Source organism: Macaca mulatta, chromosome 3 (assembly GCF_049350105.2).
Source record: "Macaca mulatta isolate MMU2019108-1 chromosome 3, T2T-MMU8v2.0, whole genome shotgun sequence".
NCBI lineage: Eukaryota > Metazoa > Chordata > Mammalia > Primates > Cercopithecidae > Macaca > Macaca mulatta.
This window is the reverse complement of record NC_133408.1, coordinates 190,620,295-190,638,395: the sequence shown is the minus strand read 5'-3', so window position 1 is coordinate 190,638,395 and position 18,101 is coordinate 190,620,295. Positions and strand designations below refer to the sequence as shown.

Below are 18,101 nucleotides of genomic sequence, written 5' to 3'. Positions count from 1 at the left end.
AGCAGCTGGAAGCTTGTTAGAAAGGCAAGCTCTTGGGTACCCCCTCAGATCTGGAGCAGAACCTGTTTATCTATCTATCTATCTATCTATCTATCTATCTATCTATCTACCTATTTTTGAGACAGTTTCACTCTGTTGCCCAGGCTGGAGTGCAGTGGTGCCATCTCCATTCACTGCAACCTCTCCCCATCCCGGGTTCAAGTTTTTCTCCTGCCTCAGCCTCCTGAATAGCTGGGATTACAGGCATGTGCCACCATGCCTGGCTAATTTTTACATTTTTAGTAGAGATGGGGTTTCACCATGTTGACCAGGCTGGTCTTGAACTCCCAACCTCAGGAGATCCACCTGCCCTGGCCTCCCAAAGTGCCGGTATTACAGGCATGAGCCACTGTGCCCAGCCCGGAATCTGAATTGTAATGAGACCCTCAGGTAGCTCGTAGGCACCTTCAAGTTAAGAGTCCTCCTATTTGCTTCTCTTTGCTGCTGTCTCCCTTCTATCCCTTTCCCTGGCCCTGTTCCTCGTAGATTTACTTATTCATAAGTCTCGACATGACACTGAGCTAAAAAGCTCACCCCAGCTGACAGCCTCAGGCTACTAGTGGTATAATATTTTGTCTTTTTGGAAAAATTGTCTCCTGAACTTGTAGCAGTGATGGGAGGCAGTACCCACAGGTGACCAAGTGAGCCCCAAGCATGCAGAACAGCATCCACTATGCTTTCTAGCATGATCCTTCACGTGGGTCTGGCTCATGGGAATGGTGTGAACTCTTGGCAGGCCCCAAGGAGGCAAGCATGGTTATGCTCACTTTCACCCAAGGGGGCAACTGGGCCTTCAGGGCCTTCTGATTCCAAATCAGTGCTTTTCCCCTCTACCACACGGGCCTCCCCGTGCCATCATCCAGAGAGTGGAGGGCTGTGGGGCTCAGGAGGCGTGGGTGGACAGAGGGAACAGGCCGCTCCGAGTGAGAAGCTGCGGTGATGCCTTGTTGGGGGGTAATGTCTTTAGGACGGATGTTTTCAGAGTGCCAAAGCTTTTAGGAGACTTCAAATAGAGACTTATTTCACTTGTTCCTTATAAGAAAAATGGCCAAAGTTGGACAACATGTTCTGCCCTAAGCTTCCAAAGCTTACTCTGTGGGAGCCTGAAGCCACCCACCCACAGTCCCTTCAGCGTGCTGCTTCCAGGATGTCCTCCGAGATAATGTGCCCATTCTGCGCCACCAGTCCCCTCTCCTCAGCCCTAGAACACTGGCACAATGGGTCAGAACTCTTCAAACCAGGCTGTTCTGCCCTGTGGCCCTGGGAGTCAGGGAGCCACAGAAGTTCTGTGAATTCCACCACCAGCAAACAAGGGGCAGCGTGGAGGAGTGGGCACAATGTCTGAGGGGTGAGTGAGGGGCTGGAGTGGGGCTCCCAGGGCAGAGAGAGCAAAGGTCAGAGCACCTCCTTGGTCCTGAGAGGCTGGGGCAGAGTGGCAGTTTGGGCGCTGGGCCGCTCCAGCTGCTGCTGCTGCCCTGGCAGCTTTCACGGTGGAAACTTCCCTCCGACAGTTAATTCCAGAAGCAGGGCTCTGCTCTGAGGAAGGGACCCTCCTCCACATTCATCCCTCACCCCCACTTCCCACCCACCAGCCCAGATCACTGCCGCATCCGGGGCTGCCCCACACCTGGCGGGCCCCACTGCCCCTGACTCCCGAAGACCCCTTCCTTACCGGAGCCTCAAGCCTGGGCCGGCTTTCCCCCAACCCCCCAAAGGTCATGCCCATTCTCTCTGCTAATCCTACAGCAGAGCCCAATCCCACACTCTCCCTAAGACCAGGTCAGTGTCCACTCATTGCCCTGCGGGCTCCTTACCTCATTGAAGTCCATTTCGGAGCCATGAGTGGTATCACACCTTCTGGTACCCTGAGCCCACACTCCTCAAAAGGCCAGGAGGCTCCATCTCCCCACTCCTCCGCGGCTCAGAGCACGCGGCACCCGCCACCCTCTCTCCAGAGCTTACCAGCGCCTCTGGGAGTCCTCCCACGTGACCCTGCAGGAGCTGCTGGACCAAGAGCAGCCTCTGCTCGAACCTGTGCCCGACCGGGAGCGGCAGTCCTTCCAGTACAGGCTCGCGTCGCTCTACCTGCACTACCTGGGGCTGCTGCGCCGCTTCAACACCGTCTATGACCAGATGGTGCAGCCGCAGAAGCGGCGGCTGCTGCGGCGCCTGCTGGACGGCGTGGCGGGCCGCGTGCTGGAGCTCAAGGACGAGCTGGTGCGCGCCGACCTCTGTGAAAACCCCTGCCTGGACCGCGTGCTGCAGGATCTCAAGCTCACCCCGGTACGTGTGCGCAGCCGCGAAGCCACGCCCCCAGCCAGCTAGCAGTAGGGGAGAGGCGGGGTGGGACCCGCCTTGACCACCTGGGACACAGAGGCATGCCCCGGCCAGCTTGGAGTCGGGTGGGGTAGGGATGGGGCCGACCACCCCCTGCCTACCCGTCACCCCACGGATATCCCTGGTGTTGGGACACCTGCTAGGGAAGGAAGGAGGGCAGAGAAGATCAGAGGATGGAGTTTGGCCTTGTGGGAAGGGCTTCAGGAAGCTTGGCGGTGGGGGTTGTGCATGGAGGTACTTAGGGGTTGGATGGAGTCAGGATGAGGTCCCCTGCATGACTGGGAAGACCCACAAACCGCAGGGAATTGGTGAGGAGAGTCCTCTAGAGCCTCCTCAAAGTGTGGTCCCTGGACCAGCTGCGTTGACATCACAAATGAGAAGTATCCTTAACCCGCTAAATCTGCACCTGCATTTTATCAAGACCCTCCAGTGATCTGTGTGCACGGGCAAGTTCTAGAAGGCTGTTCTAGAACACAGAGCTTCTGCAGGGCCTGCAGTCAGGCTCAGGGTTCAGTAACTGCTTCATATCCAAGACTATCTCAAAGTTTCCCCAACCAGCTGCAGCAGTGCGCTTGGTGGGGCGGGCGGCCATGGGGAAGATTCCCCAGGCCCTGCCATTCTGATGTAGTAGTCTGGGGAGGACCTAGGAATCTGCATTTAAGAGCTTCCCAGTTGATTCTGATGCACAACCAGGTTTGAGACCACTGCCACCTACCACTATCCTCCAGAATTCAACTCCAGCCAGAGGATGGGGGCAGAAGAAGAGAGGAATGACTTTTGGGGGCATCTGCCCCATTTAAGTTTCCCACCTCAGGACTCTAAAATGGACGAAAACAGTGCTGGGGGTGTGTAAGCCCCTGAAAATGGTAATGGATTGGCCAGATGGCTCAGACTTTTGATTCCTGACCCTCCTCCCCCAACATTGCTCCAAAGGCTGACCTGGAAGTTCCAATCCCCAAATACTTCCTGTTGGAGCAGTCTACCGCCGTGCGGGAGCGACGGCTGATACTGGCCGAGATCCTGTCCAGACTGGAGCCAGAGTCCTCCCAGAAGGTAAACAGGGTGACACCTTCCCGGACTCTTCCATACCCCTTCTCCTGAAAGCCTCCAGAATGCAGAGAGGCCCTTCCCTACCCTCTACGAGAGTGCCCTTTGGGTAATCCCTGGCCTCCTTCAAGGCTATTCTTGTGCTCATGGTAACCCTCCAATGCCAAGACAAGACTTGGGCTCCCAGATACTCTGGGAGGATGGTGCCCTGGTGTATCCTTTGATGGCCAGTCTCCCAGCAGTCCACCCTGGATATAAACTCTCCTTCATGTGCTCCTGCTCTTTTGCCCCTGCTCTGGCCAGAGCTTTATAGGAATGCACCGGACTGAGGCCATACTTCTAGTGCAAAAGGCAGAGCGGGCCAGGCAAGGCCGGCTTCGAGCCACCTTCATGCGAGAGATTCGAAGAGATGAGGAGCAGGATCGGAGGATTCGGGAGGACGGATGGCACAAGTTCAGTCAGTGCCAAGCAGCTATCACCATACAGAAGGTAATCCTAGGTGCCCAGGAGGAGGGCCAGGGTAGAGTTACCTCATTCAGGAAGCCTGCTGGGCTCAGAAATTGATCACAGGAGTGCAGGCGCTTGGATTCTGTAGCCCCACAACTATTTATTTATTTATTTATTTATTTATTTTTGAGATGGAGTCTCGCTCTGTTGCCCAGGCTGGAATGCAGTGGCATGATCTCAGCTCACTGCAACCTCTGTCTCCTGGGTTCAAGCGATTCTTCTGCTTCGGCCTCCTGAGTAGCCAGGACTACAGTCCTCCGACAATATACCCAGCTAATTTTTGTATTTTTAGTAGAGATGGGTTTCACCATGTTGGCCAGGCCGCTCTCGAACTCCTGACTTCAAGTGATCTACCCACCTCAGCCTCCCAAAGTGCTGGGATTACAGGCATGAGCCACCATGCCCAGTCCCCACAACTAGATTCTAAACCAGTGAGTACTTTAATCAGTCAGCAAGCATATATCTTACTTGTTTATTATTTAATCTACATCTCTATTTTCAAAAGGGTTTGCAGTAGGATACCTTAAAAGTCCCAGAAAGAGAAGGATCATTAAAATTAGAGAAGAAGAAAAATCCATAATAGAGTAGCAGAACAGAATAGATGATCACTCCAGAAACTCTTACGACTGTTGAAAATGAGCCACTAAAATGTATCCTGCTGAGGCTGGAGTATTGCTTGAGCCCTGAGCAATGTAGCAAGACCCCATCTCTTAAAACAAGAAAGGATCCTGAGCCTCCTGGAAACTAAGACAGAGGGAAACTTGATCATGATGAATTAATTTGATAACTGATGTGATCTGAGCATCCCCAAACTCTGTGCCTTCTGGGTCACCTTTTAATATGGAAATAACATAATTTCCATAATTTTATCTCCTGTCCCACCTCACTGCAGAAAGCCCTTCTCTGCCTTAAGGTTCCCCGAGCATTCTTACCATCCTGGTTGTCACACCTCTCCTTTGCTCTGGACAGCCACTCTGCACCTCTCTGGGCCAGCCTCTGCTGTCTGCCTTGGTGTGTGAACATGGCCTCTCCCACCATTCCTTAAAATGCTGCTAACACACGCTGACTCCTGGTGGTAGTGGTTAACAGCTTGACCAGAGACTGGAGGAGCCCCGGCAAAATTTCAGTGCAGGAACAGACCACTTTCTGTTCATGCAGGTGTCGCTGCCCCTAAGGCCACCGGCCCTGCTCTGTCACAGAAGCCTCTTGCCACTTTTTCTTTCCAGGAAGTGTTGACCTGGGGTGGGCCTCTTTCTCTCTCAAATCAATCTCCCCCTCCTTCCTCTCTCTCTCAAATCCCAATACCTCAAAAACCTCTGCCTCCTAGCCCACTAGAGAAAACTTAGAACTTCCCACCGAAAGACGAAAGCAGGCAACCAGCTAGCAAACAATAGTGATTCTATGAAGATATGTCATCTGCAAATGGGATAGATTCGTGTGTTAGTAATCAGTACACTGAGCATGTCGGTCTGAGGCAGGATGACTGTGTCAATGTCTGAGAAGGAGGTTCTCGACAGCAGGGCTCACTAAGGCAAAGAAGTCAAGAAGGGGGATAGACCCCAAAGATGGAGTCCTACTTCCCCTGTAGACCAAAGCAGGTCATTTTGTGCCTGTTGCCAGACATCAAGAGTACAGAAATATTGCATGCTGGTCTTAGAGTCATCCAGAGCACTGAGAAAAGCAAAAAACGTATGAAGGACCCAGTCATGGCGGGCCTGGCCTGTGGGGGTCACAGGAGTGGGAGGACGAAGCCCAGATGAGAAGTGCAGGAAGCAGCCCCAGCTCCTGGAGGGGCCAGGAGGCAGATGGAAAGCCCTGGCTGGCCCGGGCCCTGGCTCTGCCCTCCTCTGCCCAGCGTCCCCACCCTCTGGTCCCACTAGCACTCAGTGATCCTGGAGTCTGAAAGTGGCTGGGCCTGGGAGAAAGAGCGCGGGCCCAGCTCTGCACAGATGGCGTCTTGGGCCTGAGAGAGGTCATGTCCAGTCTCTGGCCTCAGTTCCCTTGGGTCAAAAATGTAGGATTAACTGAGGAGCTCCACAATCCCTACAGCGCCAGTGTCTATGTGCCTGGGTGGAGTCAGATATTTATTCCAGCTGCTCTGGGGATTCTGAGGAGTGGGTGTAGGGAATGTGTAGGGTGCTTGAGCTCTGATCTGTCCCTCAAAAGAGATAGCAGATTAGGGTGGCGAGGGAAAGGAAGAAATCCCTGGGGGGCCCTGGGGCCAGTTGGCTTGAGTGCCCACCTGAAACCACCCTGTTCTAGGCTGTTCCTGCTCAGTGTGCACCCAAGCAGACTTCCCCAGGGCTCCTCCCCGCCCCACCCGAAATCTCTAGTGTGACCCTCTCGGACCCTCTCTGAGAGACAGGCTGCTGCAGGGTGGACAGTGTGTGTCCCCTGTGTCTCCTACATCCCTCCACCAGGTATGGAAAGGCTACCTGCAGAGGAAACGCACTCAGCAGGACCGGCGGACAGAGATGGAGTTCATTGGCATGGTGAGCTCAACCTGCCCACCATGGTGGGGCCTGGAACACAGGGCTGGCCAGGGCAGGGCCCCCACCCAGAGCACAGTCTTCTTCCAGCCCCACTTTGCCCACGGTGCTCTCCACTCAGGCCGGGTGGAGAGCCTGGAAGAGAAAGAGGCAGAAGGACAGGAAAGCCCCCAGGCCATATCCCTTCATACCCTTCTTCCTGCAGAGATCTGGCCCCTGGCAGCAGCTCACCTGTGAGGCCAGGAGGGGTATTGTGTAGAGCATCCTGGACCCCACGTTCCCACCCCCAGCTGGAAGGAGGGGCTACAGGGGTGGGCCCCCAGAGGGAAGAGGCCACAAAGCCAGCAGGGGCACCCACACCGCTCCCCCAAGCCTCTGGTAGCCACAGGGACACACCAGGGACTGTGTTGGGGTAGGGACACACTCCCCAAACCAGGCCTTTCTAGGCCATGTGCCTGTGTGCATACATGTGTGCCTGGCCAAAGTGAGTAGGCCTGGCTCCTTGAATCTGTCTATCCCCTGTTCTCTGTCCTCTCACCCAGCTGATCTCCACTGACTTAGGAAAGGCAGGCCGAGACTGGAGGGGTGGTGGGAGCATGCTCCCTGAGGGAAGGGCTTTGTCCTGGGCAGATCCTGTGAGGCCTGGCTGCCAGAAGGAGCTGGGGAGGGGGCTGGGCTGAGGATTGGAGGGACGGGAGGGAAGGGAGCCTTCCCAGGTCTGGTGACATCTTGGCAGGCTGGGAGGCTACCACTGGAGGCTTGGGGCCTTGGGAGGAAGGAGGGGCCAGGGGCTGCTGTGTGGGAGTGGAGGTCAGAGACTGGTTGAGGGGCCAGAGGGCTGGACCCCCAGGAGATGAGAGCAGGCTGAAAGAGGCAGGGGTTGGCTTCAGCAGGGAGGGGTCCATGCACAGCAGTGGGTGAGGAATGAGCCTGGCCGCCCGGGCCTATCAACAGTGTGAGCTCAGCGTTTTCAGTAATTGTCTCTGCGCAGAGTGATATTTAAAATACATTTGGGAGCCAATGAGGCGGGAAAGTGGCTGCAAAAGCGGCTGCCAACTCGGCCGCGGGGCGGGGGTGCAGGTGGGGGCTGGGGCCGGAGGCTCCAGGGGAGGGTGTGCTGGGGAAATCGGGCAGGGGCCAGCCCGGATGCATCTAGCAAACTCATTATTAGAGTAATTTACACAGACGAATTCGGCTCCAAATACAGTTTCTTCCAATGCAGGCATGCCCGTTGTTCCGTGTGGGTGTGTGTGCGAGGCCTTGCGTGAGCGTCGTGTTGGGGAAGGAGCGGGTACAGGCATGTGTGCCTGAGGCTGGGGGCTGCATCCAGACTGGATGCTGGTTCCTCCCACTCCTGAGCCCCTCAACCTCTCTTCCACTCCCCAGCTCCCCTCACCCAACCAGGTAGAGCACCTGAGCATCATCTCCCAGGCCTGCCTCTGGGAGGATGTCCGGAGGCTCCGCCAGGTAGAGAAGGAGGAGGAATTCCGGGCGGCAATGGTGAAGGCCCATGATTCTCTGGCAGAGACAGAGGGGCCTGACATGAAGGAGAAGATGAAGGAGCAAATCCGACAGTGGTTTATCGAGTGCCAGTCAGTGTCCTCAGCTGACCCTACCCTCATCCTTCATTCCCTTCACTCAGGGTCCCTCAGGGCTGCTCCTGCTCCATCCCCCACATGGGTTCTGCCTTCTAGTCCAGATTGGCCCTTTTCTCCTCTACCCCCAGGTCCCCAACACACTGCTAACCCTGTTGGTTTCAACAACCTTGGGCCCCCAGTGTACAGGACCATCTCCACACCTGACTTCCCATTTCCACAAGGGAGAGAAAGTGCCAGAATAGGGTGGGGAAAGCACCCATGGATGCCCCCTGAGTGATCTGTCCTCTTGTTTGTAACAATCCATTCCTCCCCTGTCTCCCTCTGTCTCCCCTGGTCCTTTACTTTTCTCTGCCATTCTCCATCCATCCACCCACCCTTTTATCTACCTCTCCATCTACCTATCCATCCATCTGTCATCCATCCATCCACCCACCCTTTTATCTACCTCTCCATCTACCTATCCATCCATCTGTCATCCATCCATCCACCCACCCTTTCATCTACCTCTCCATCTACCTATCCATCCATCTGTCATCCATCCATCCACCCACCCTTTTATCTACCTCTCCATCTACCTATCCATCCATCTGTCATCCATCCATCCACCCACCCTTTTATCTACCTCTCCATCTACCTATCCATCCATCTGTCATCCATCCATCCACCCACCCTTTTATCTACCTCTCCATCTACCTATCCATCCATCTGTCATCCATCCATCCACTCACCCTTTTATCTACCTCTCCATCTACCTATCCATCCATCTGTCATCCATCCATCCACTCACCCTTTTATCTACCTCTCCATCTACCTATCCATCCATCTGTCATCCATCCATCCACCCACCCTTTTATCTACCTCTCCATCTACCTATCCATCCATCTGTCATCCATCCATCCACTCACCCTTCTACCCAGCTCACTCTCTATCTATCACCTATCTATCTATCTATCTATCTATCTATCTATCTATCATCTATCTATCTATCCATCCATCCATCCATCCATCAACCCACCCACTCTTCTACCCACCTCTCCATCTCCCCATCCATCCATCCACCCATCTACCCATCTACCCACTTCTCTATCTATCCTTCCATCTGTCGATCTGCCCATCCATCCACCCACCCTTCTACTCACCTCTCCATCTATCTACCCAAGCATCTGCCCATCTACCCACCCACCCTTCTACCCACCTCTCCATCTATCTATCCATCTGTCCATCCGCCCACCCACCTACCCACCTCTCCATCTCCCCATCCATCCATCCATCTATCCATCCATCCACGCATCTACCCACCCTTCTACCCACCTCTCTGTCTATCCTTCCATCTGACCATCCACCCACCCTTCTACCCATCTCCATCTATCCACCCATGCATCTGTCCATCTACCCACCCACCCTTCTACCCACCTCTCCATCTGTCTATCCATCCATCTGTCCATCCACCCACCTTCTACCCACCTCTCTGTCTACCTATCCATCCATCCATCCATCCATCCATCCATCCATCTATTCATCTTTCTGTTCAATCATCTTATGTTCACTTAGCGATCTTACTGGCCGATTCCCTGATTATCCAGATGCATCTTCAGGTGGATCCTACTCAATCTTTGCAGACAAAACTCCAGAACAGGTACCCTGTTGGAGGTGAGGCAGACAGTTTTTTGTGGCAGGTGGAGTCTGAGGCTACAGAGAGTAGTGAGTAGGGTGGAGTAGGGGGTCAGCCTCAATAGAGGCAGAGGTGGCTGGGGGAAATGCAGGCAGCTAGAAAGACGGCATGGGGAAGAGGAGCAAGGAGCAGCTGCGGCTGGAGCAGGCATTGTGACTGGGAAAGGAAGGATGTCTGGGTAGACTGCAGTGGCTTCAGATCCCATGGCCAGGAGAGAACAGTGGCTCTGACCAGAATGCTCCTTCTTGGGCACTCTTTCTCCCTGGACCCCAGTGGAGTCTCTGCATGCTCAGCTGTCCCGACCCCATCAGTTACTCTAGGCTAGGGAATCCTTGGTTCACCCCGGTCGCAGGCCCTGGGCCTGAGAGATCTCCAGCTCTCTTCTGTAAAATCCAGGGCTCTCTTTTGTAAAATCCCCTTGATCTTCTCTGAAATGTCTTGTGGTATTGGTCACAGGTGAGAATGGAACTGGAAACGCAGGTCCAAGAGAACAAAAAAAAGGAACAAGAGAAGAGAAAGGAAAAAGGAAAGGATGAAAAAAAGAAGAAGAAGAAGAAAGGAAAGGAAGAAAAGTCCAAGAAGGGGGTAAGATACCTCCCGAATGCATGGCGTGAGGGACAGGGAGGAGCAAGGTGTGGGGGAACTCGTGGTAGGAAGATGGGTTCAGGTAAGGTTAGGGCCAGAGTCTGTGCTAGGTAGAAGTGATGAAGTCAAGGTCAAAGGATGTTTATATTCTAGGAAGTGGATGCGGTGCTGCAAGTGTTGCCATCCAAATGTATCCCTATGATCAGTGCCGGGCATGAGGAATACTTAAGTAAGAGGGGAGACGGCTGGGGAAGAGTGTCTGTGCTTTGTGGGACCTGGGGCCCTGGGTCCTGGAGAAAGTGGGCATCTGCCACATGGACCATGAAGTGGCAGTGTGGGTGTGTAGGCAAAGGGGACAATACCAAATGAGGAGAGGGAGGTATGGTGTGATTCTTTGGGTGGGGGCGTTACAGGTTTGGGTCTGAATCCTGTGGCCACAGGCCTTGGGGTCAAGTCTATCTGCCATCTGGGTAGAAACAATGCCAGGCTGGTGGGTGGGGACAGGGTAACCAGCCAGGGCCTGGCTCCTGACCTGTGTGCACACATGTGTCTGTGTATGCACGTATGTGTGCATATGCTTGTGCACATGTGCATGCATGTGTGTATACACCCGGGACTCTGACCTTCACACATCCATCCACTCTCTGCGGTCAGATACATGGAAGAACCGGTGTGAAAGCATACACCCCAGTCAGAATTATGACTCCGAGACCCTCCGGGAGGAGAAGAGGAAGGAGGTGGAGCTGGAGATCCGGATACAGGTGTGAGCGCGGGGTCAGGGCTTCCCTGCAGGCCACTACCCTGCACCCTCCCCCATGACCCACACTTCCATCCAGATTCAGGTTCCTCCCCAACCATTTCTCTGCATCTCTCTTGTCCTGAACACCCAACCCCAGTCCCCAGCTCATCCTCTGTAGACTTTGCTGCCTCCATGCATGGTCCTAGCTCCACCTGCTGCCCACGTCAGTTCCCACCTTCCTCTGCCTCCCCCTGGTCTCGCTTTCTCCCAGGGCTGATGCAGCAGGGGTGTGGAGGGTATGGGAGGGACTCGGAGCCAGGGTGTCCACACACCACCACCATCCTCAGGAACCCTCTGACGACGTGTCCCACCCATGCCGTGGGCTTCAGGAGTGTTCAATCATGTGGTCTTTCACGAAACCCATGAGGAAAATACCATGGTTTTCCTGCTGGTACACATGGGAAACTGAAGCTAAGCAGTTATGCAACCGTTTAGGTCACAGAGACCTCAGTGGGGGGATGTTGGGCTTGAATTCCATCTGGGGGCTTCTCCGCACGTTGAAGGCTGTTAAGAGCAGGGCTCCTGGGAGAACAGGAAGAGGATTAGGACTGGGTGTGAACAGGCGCTGGGAGGGAGGGAGGAACGCAGAGAAATGTGTGGGAAGGGCTGTCCCTGCTGCCTTCATCAGGCTCACTGGGTTCTTCTGTAAGGCTCCTCCCCTCCTTCCCATCCCTGCCTGCCTGCTCCTCTCCCACCTGTCCTCCCGGCCCCAGGCCACCCGGCCATACCTCAGCTGTCTCCCCTAGGTGGATGAGCTGATGCGTCAGGAGCTGAGGAACCTCCGTCTGGTTGTGGACAAGGAGGAAGAAAGACCCTTGAGGGCTCCAAAGGCAAGATGACGGGCTGGGACTGGGCAGGGGAGGGCACACAGTGGAGGCAAGGAACAGGGCACAATGACCTATGCGCTTGTTTCCAACCAGAAAACACCTGGGAAGAAAAGTGGGAAAAAGAAGGAAAAAGATCTGACCCCAAACAGGTAGCACAGCCTGTCATGCCCACTTTGCATGGTGGTGGTGGTGGAGCAAGTCCCAGTCCAGGACAGGTCCTGCCTCTGCTGCTGTGAGACCTTGGGAAAGTCGCTTTCCCTCTCTGACTCCCTGACCTTGTTCACCAAGTACCTGCCCTGCCAAACTCACGTGATAACTGTGGCGATCAAGCAAAGGCACAAGAAAGGGCTCTGTACATGAAATGCAGAGCGAGATCTCAATGGAGTTTATAATCAGGTCACTGCTCTCCACTTCCAGATCCTCCCTCCAACCTTTGCCTTAACCGCCTCTGTCTCTGCCAAAGCCATTTCCCCCTGGACTTCCCACTCTGGGGCATTAAGGGACTCGTCAGTGGTCCCTTCCTGTTGACTTATCTGGTAAAGAGAGCACACAAGCACCTTGACGTCAGCTGCTTGAATTTAATGGCTGTCTCTCCCAGGAGCACTCACGTCTTAAATGTAGTTTCTAAGAAGAGGGCAATGCTTAATTCAAATGACTGGATTTCTAATGGTGGATCTTTGGCCAGGGGGCAGACTGACGAGTGTCACAGAGGCCCCTGTCCCCCTCACACCGCTCTTACAGAGCACCCACTGCGGGAGGCTTGCCTCCTAGGACAGTGATTTGGTGCCATACCTGATTCTGCCTGTTTGCAGGCACTGTAGATATTTTTGAGCACAGAATGCTAGGCAGGAGAACCACTGATCCCCTGTCTTCATGACAACAGCCCCCCATCTCTGCCTCCATTTCCCTGTGTTCTCACTTGCTAACATCCCTTGTGGTGGTGGGGGTCTTCCTGTGCCATCCTCTGCCAGGTCTGTGGAGTCTCTGTATGAAGAGCTTGTTATTTCTGGACTTCTAAGGAAGAGTGAGTCAGTAGCATTGAAAGACTACGTAGGTGAGACCCCTCCCAGAATGCCTGCTCCCAGTCTGTGGCCAGGTGCCAAGGCTCCCCTATCCCCCACCCACTGGCCCCGCCTTGCCTGTGGCTGGTTGCCTGATTGCCACTCGGAGAGGGTGCCTCTCACTCAGTGGCTGCCTATCGCCACAGGTGACTTCCTCTATCTTGGATCTGCTCTGAGTTTGGCAAAGAAGTTGCCCATGCCATCCCTGTTTGACATACGACAGAATGTGGCTTTGTATGCAGTCCTTCGGCTTGGTGAGAGGCCCTGGGGGTGTGAGGAGCCAGCTCTGGGCAGGCAACCCTCGGGGTGAGGGCTGGGGTCAGGGTAGGGTGGCTGAGGCGGGCATGTCCAGCCTGAGCCTCCAAGCCCCAGGGCCCTGCCCAGGCCCTGCTGGAGGTCACACCCAGATTGGGCCACCCCAGAAATCAGGTGGGCCCTTGACCTGCTGAACAGCCCACATTGCCAGCCCCTTACTCAATCCCAAGGGACAACCCAGCGTCTGTCCCGCTGCCAGAAGACCACCAGCCCTACACCCCCGGAGCTGAAGAGCTTTCTGAAGTGGTTTATTCTGTGCCTGCCTTTTTTTTTTTTTTTTTGAGATAGAGTCTCACTCTGTTGCCCAGGCTGGAGTGCAGTGGCACAATCTCAGCTCATGGCAACCTCCGCCTCCCGTGTCCCATACCTTTCCATTCCACCACTCATAATCCAGGAGTGGAAGCAGATGAAGGGAAAACAGAAAGGGCATTAGTCAGGGTAGCAGGCTCCCTCACAGTCCCATGTACAGCTCCTCATACTGGAGACTCCTAAGCCATTCAAACTCTCCTGCTGCCACTCCCGGCTCCCAGGCCTAGGGGACCAGGCGACCTGGTGGTATTGGGGAAGGTAGTATGCCCCGTGATCTGCACCTCCTCTCCCAGCCCCAGGCCCTTGGCCTGACCTTACACATAGTCATCTCCAGCCCTGACTCCTGCTGCTGACCTGACACCTGGCTCTGGCCCATTTCCTTGCTCTCAGGCTCCCCGGATATCCATGCCATGGCCCCACTCATCCGCTCCATCCTCCTGGTGGGCCCCTCTGGCATGGGGAAGAAGATGCTGGTCAAGGCAGTGTGCACAGAAACTGGCGCCAACCTGTTCGACCTGTCACCGGACAACCTGCTGGGCAAATATCCTGGCAGGAATGGGGCACAGATGATGGTGCATATAGTCTTTAAGGTCCGGAGCCCCCAGCTCTTGGCATTTGTGGTTCTCAGACCTGTGGCAACAAAGGAGGGTGGGCTTTGAGATCGTGTCACCCATCAGCCTACTGGGTATGATTTCAGGTGCTGAACTGGTGAGGTCTCCCTACCAACCCGGGCTAGGAGCTTGGGTTCCCCCTGCAGCCCCTGTGGTGGGGGAATGAAGGGAAAGGGGAGGATATAGAGCAACTTCTTTTCATGGTGGGATGAGGCTGAATATGCAGCCCCCCACCCTGAGGTGTGAGGTATGTGCAGCAGCAGGCTGGGAGGTGGGACTGGCAGGTGTGGGGAGTGGAGACTGGGCTCCAAGGTCAGCCCCTGCTCAATGCCAGCCTTCATCCTGGCTTCTGACCAGCAGGGACATGACCCTTCTCCAGAGACATCTAATGTCTGATTTCTACTCTTCAACCCATCCAGGTAGCCCGACTCCTACAGCCCTCTGTGATTTGGATTGGAAATGCTGAGAAGAATTTCTATAAGAGGATCCCCAAAGAAGACAGGGAGGTGAGGGAGCGTGGACGTGAAGGTCATGTGGGCAGGCGGCGCGAGCTGGGGCTGGGCTGGAAGGCCTAGGCTTGTTCAAGTCACTCCAAACCCCACCCACTGGGGCCTTGCACATGCCCCTGTACTCCTCACACCTAGTTTCCTTGTCTCAAAGCAGGATGGGCAGCCTCCTCATCCTGCTAGGGCTGAGGTGAGGCTGAGGGTGAGGTGGGCTCTGAGAACTTAGGAGCCCTGTACACTGGACCACCATGCCCCAGCCCCACCACTCCTCCCTCTTCCCCTGGAGCAGATGGACCCAAAGCGGATAAAGAAGGACCTCACCAAGGCCTTGCGGCTGCTGACTCCTGGAGACCGTGTGATGCTGATTGGGACAACCTCCCGGCCGCAGCTGGCTGATATTCGGGGGCTGTGCCGGGTCTACGAGCGGATCCTCTTCATGCCCCGGCCTGACTACGCGTCCCGCTATGGTGAGGCCTGGGGACACGGGGTTGGCTGCCCCTACCAAAGCCTGCCCACCTCCTGCCCCATACCCCACTGCTGCTGCGAGCCCTCACCCCCACAGCCAGATCTTCTGGAAGGGCTGCTGGACAAGCAGCCCAGTAGCCTGGGTCCTGGCTTCGGCTCTGTGGACACAAGCAGGTGGTTTATGTCCTCCGAGGCTCTGCTTGCTCGGGTTGAGTTGGGAGGATGACCCTTGCTTAGCTTGAGATCTGGTACCTTCCCTGGGGAAGGGGAGCTGATGGACATGGAGCTGCTCCCCGGAGCACAAAGCTCCTTCCAGATCCAGGTGGGGGCTGCTCAGGCCTTGTTGCCCCTCCCTGGTGCCCACTGCCCCTCCAAGCCCCATGTCCTCCGCATGCCTGCAGTGTTCTGGAAGCGTATGATAGAGGCCCGGGGCGTCCAGCCAACCCAGCACTTGGACATCAGTGCCCTAGCCAAGGTCTCCGATGGCTACACGCCAGGTCACATTCTCCAAGCCATCCAATCGGTGCTGAGTGAGCGGCGGTTCCTGCAACTGTCCAAGCGGCCCCTGGTGGCCTCTGAGTTCCTGGGACAACTGGCGAAGCTGGATCCAGTATACAGGGAGGAGGAGGAGTCCCTGAAGGTGAGGTGGCAGGGCCAGGGGCTGTGGGTAAGCAGCGCCCTTGGGGAGTCAGCCCCCTGAAGCACACCTTGGACCCCTCCCTCTGCTCCCACAAATTACCAGAAGACAATCGGTGGAAACATGTGTGGAGCTCAGCTGGGAAGGGAGCAGGAAATCACCAGGAAATGCATTCGGGGCCATCCCACTTGGTTTCCCTGAGGGTGGGAGCTTGCAAGGACCACTGAGGTATCAGGAGCCCTTTGTGAGTTCTGGTAACAGCTGCCACCCACCTTTCCCACCCCAGAGTCAGTGTACCTGCCAAGGATGGCCTTGGGAGCACAGCAGAGAGGGCTGCAGGTGTGGAGGGAAGAGGGCTTGCCCCCTAAGAATGGCTGACATCATACCGGAAGGATTTGGTGGGGAGCAAGGGAAACCCCAGCCCTAAAAGGACCCCTGAACCCAAGGGAAGAGGAGAAGAGGCTGCTGAGGAAACAATCTGTAAAAAGGGGAGGGGTGAGGTCAGGATGGGTCCCAGGGCCTTACCACTCCTGTGCCCACCAACCCAGGACTGGTACTTCAAGACCCCACTGGGCAAGAAGAGCATGAAGCACAGGATGGACCAGTTGGAGGCTGAGGAGGCCAAGCTGGCCAAGGAGAAGAAGAAAAGAAAGTGATGGCTAAGGCTTGTGGGTACCTGAGATTAGTGGTGTGGGACAGGGCAGTGGCCCAAGGGTAAAGGGATGGGGCAGAGGCATAAACGCCCAGATGACTTGGGGACAAACTCTTCTTGTCCATCCATGTCCGTGTCTTCCTACCCCTCCCTCTGTGTCCCCACCTGTGCCTGGCCCTGTCTAGCCCCCACCTCTCTCCTGGGCCCTGGCCCTTGCCAGTTCACTGCCGCCTCCCTGCTCTGGCTCCCAGATCCCTGTCCTCAGCCCCCACTTCCAGGTCTTCATCTCCTTGTTATTGTCCTATCCTGGTTCCCTGACTCTCTTCCTCCTTGAGGCATTTAAGGGAGAAAAAATAGGAAGAGGAGAGAGGGAAAGAGGAGAGAGGGAAAGAGGAGAGAGGGGAGAAGGAAGGTGTGCAGTCAGAAAAAGCACAGGTCTGGAAGTTAACTGTCCCTGGTTCTAAACCCACTTGGCGCTAACTGCCTGTGTGACCTGGAGAGTGCTTTCCTGTCTCTGGGCCTCAGTTTCCTTACTTATAAAGCAAAGAGAGATTGGACCAGGAATTTCTAAGGTCCCTTTTACCCTAGAGTTTGACCGTTCTAGCAAAAGTGGCTGGGAAGTCAGGGCAGGGAGGGTGCTTGGGCAGTAGTGGGGGCAGGATGGGAAGCAGGGCTCAGCAAGGCTGTGGGGAGGTGGTGGGGCTTTGTGACCAGGGCAAGGGCTGCTGGTAGACCCAATGCTGCAGTGGACATGGGAGTGCAGCACTGGATTGACCCAATTTCTCTGAGTATTCTTCATCTCTTTCCTAAAGACCCCTCCCCTGGCACTCTGCCTGCCCCAGCTCTGCACTGCATCCTCTGACCACAGCCTAGGGCTCAATGGGATAGGGCCTCCTGCTCCTAGGGTGGGAGTCCATCTGTGGGTTTCCCCTTGCTGGGGAGGGAACAGCTCAGGGGAGGACGGGGTCAGAGAACTTAGCGAGCAGGGGCAACAATACCACCAAGGGCTGGGGAGCCCCGGAGTGTTCTCTTGGAAGAGGCAGACCCGTGGACCATGTACACAGTGTGTGGATGAAGGCCAAGGTGTGTCCACAGGTAGTAAGAGAAAACAGGAGAGCTGAAACTATAAAACCCCTAGAAGAAAACATAGGGGAAATCTCCATGATGTTGGTCTGGGCAGAGATTTCTTGGATATGAACCCAAAAGCACAGACAATGAAAGCAAAAATAGACAAATGGGATTGTACCAAACTAAAAGGTCCCTGCACAGCAAAGGAAATGACAGAGTGAAGAGACAATCCACAGACTGGGAAAAAATATGTGCAAATCAAACATTGGATAAGGGGCGAATATCCAAAATGCACAAGGAACTCAAACTACTAAATAAAAACAACAACAACAAAAAAACCCTATTAAAAAATGAACAAAGGACTTGAACAGACATTTCTCAAAAGAAGACACACAAATGGCCAACAGATATCTGAAAATATGTTCAACAGCACTAATCATCAGAGAAATGTGAATCAAAAACAATGAGATATTATCTCACACCTGTTAGACGGGCTATTATAGAAAACTGAAAGATAAGTGTTGGCAAGGATATGGAGAAAAGGGGACTCTGCACTGTTGGTGGTGGTGTAAATTAG

At 54.9% G+C, this 18,101-nt stretch overlaps 1 protein-coding gene across 1 annotated transcript; it reads left to right on the top strand.

The window, feature by feature from the left end:
- Positions 1–1,376: 1,376 nt before the first annotated feature.
- On the top strand, positions 1,377–17,862 carry IQCA1L (IQ motif containing with AAA domain 1 like). The gene is made up of 18 exons (XM_077998196.1): positions 1,377–1,387; positions 1,637–1,818; positions 1,910–2,322; positions 3,310–3,429; positions 3,727–3,912; positions 6,351–6,422; positions 10,146–10,274; positions 10,428–10,503; positions 10,929–11,035; positions 11,820–11,903; positions 11,994–12,049; positions 12,872–12,954; positions 13,108–13,215; positions 13,976–14,175; positions 14,616–14,702; positions 14,992–15,169; positions 15,569–15,807; positions 16,353–17,862. Exons 1-18 carry the CDS (start codon positions 1,377–1,379, stop codon positions 16,458–16,460), a joined length of 2,439 nt encoding a protein of 812 aa, XP_077854322.1. The 3' UTR covers positions 16,461–17,862.
- Positions 17,863–18,101: the final 239 nt, after the last annotated feature.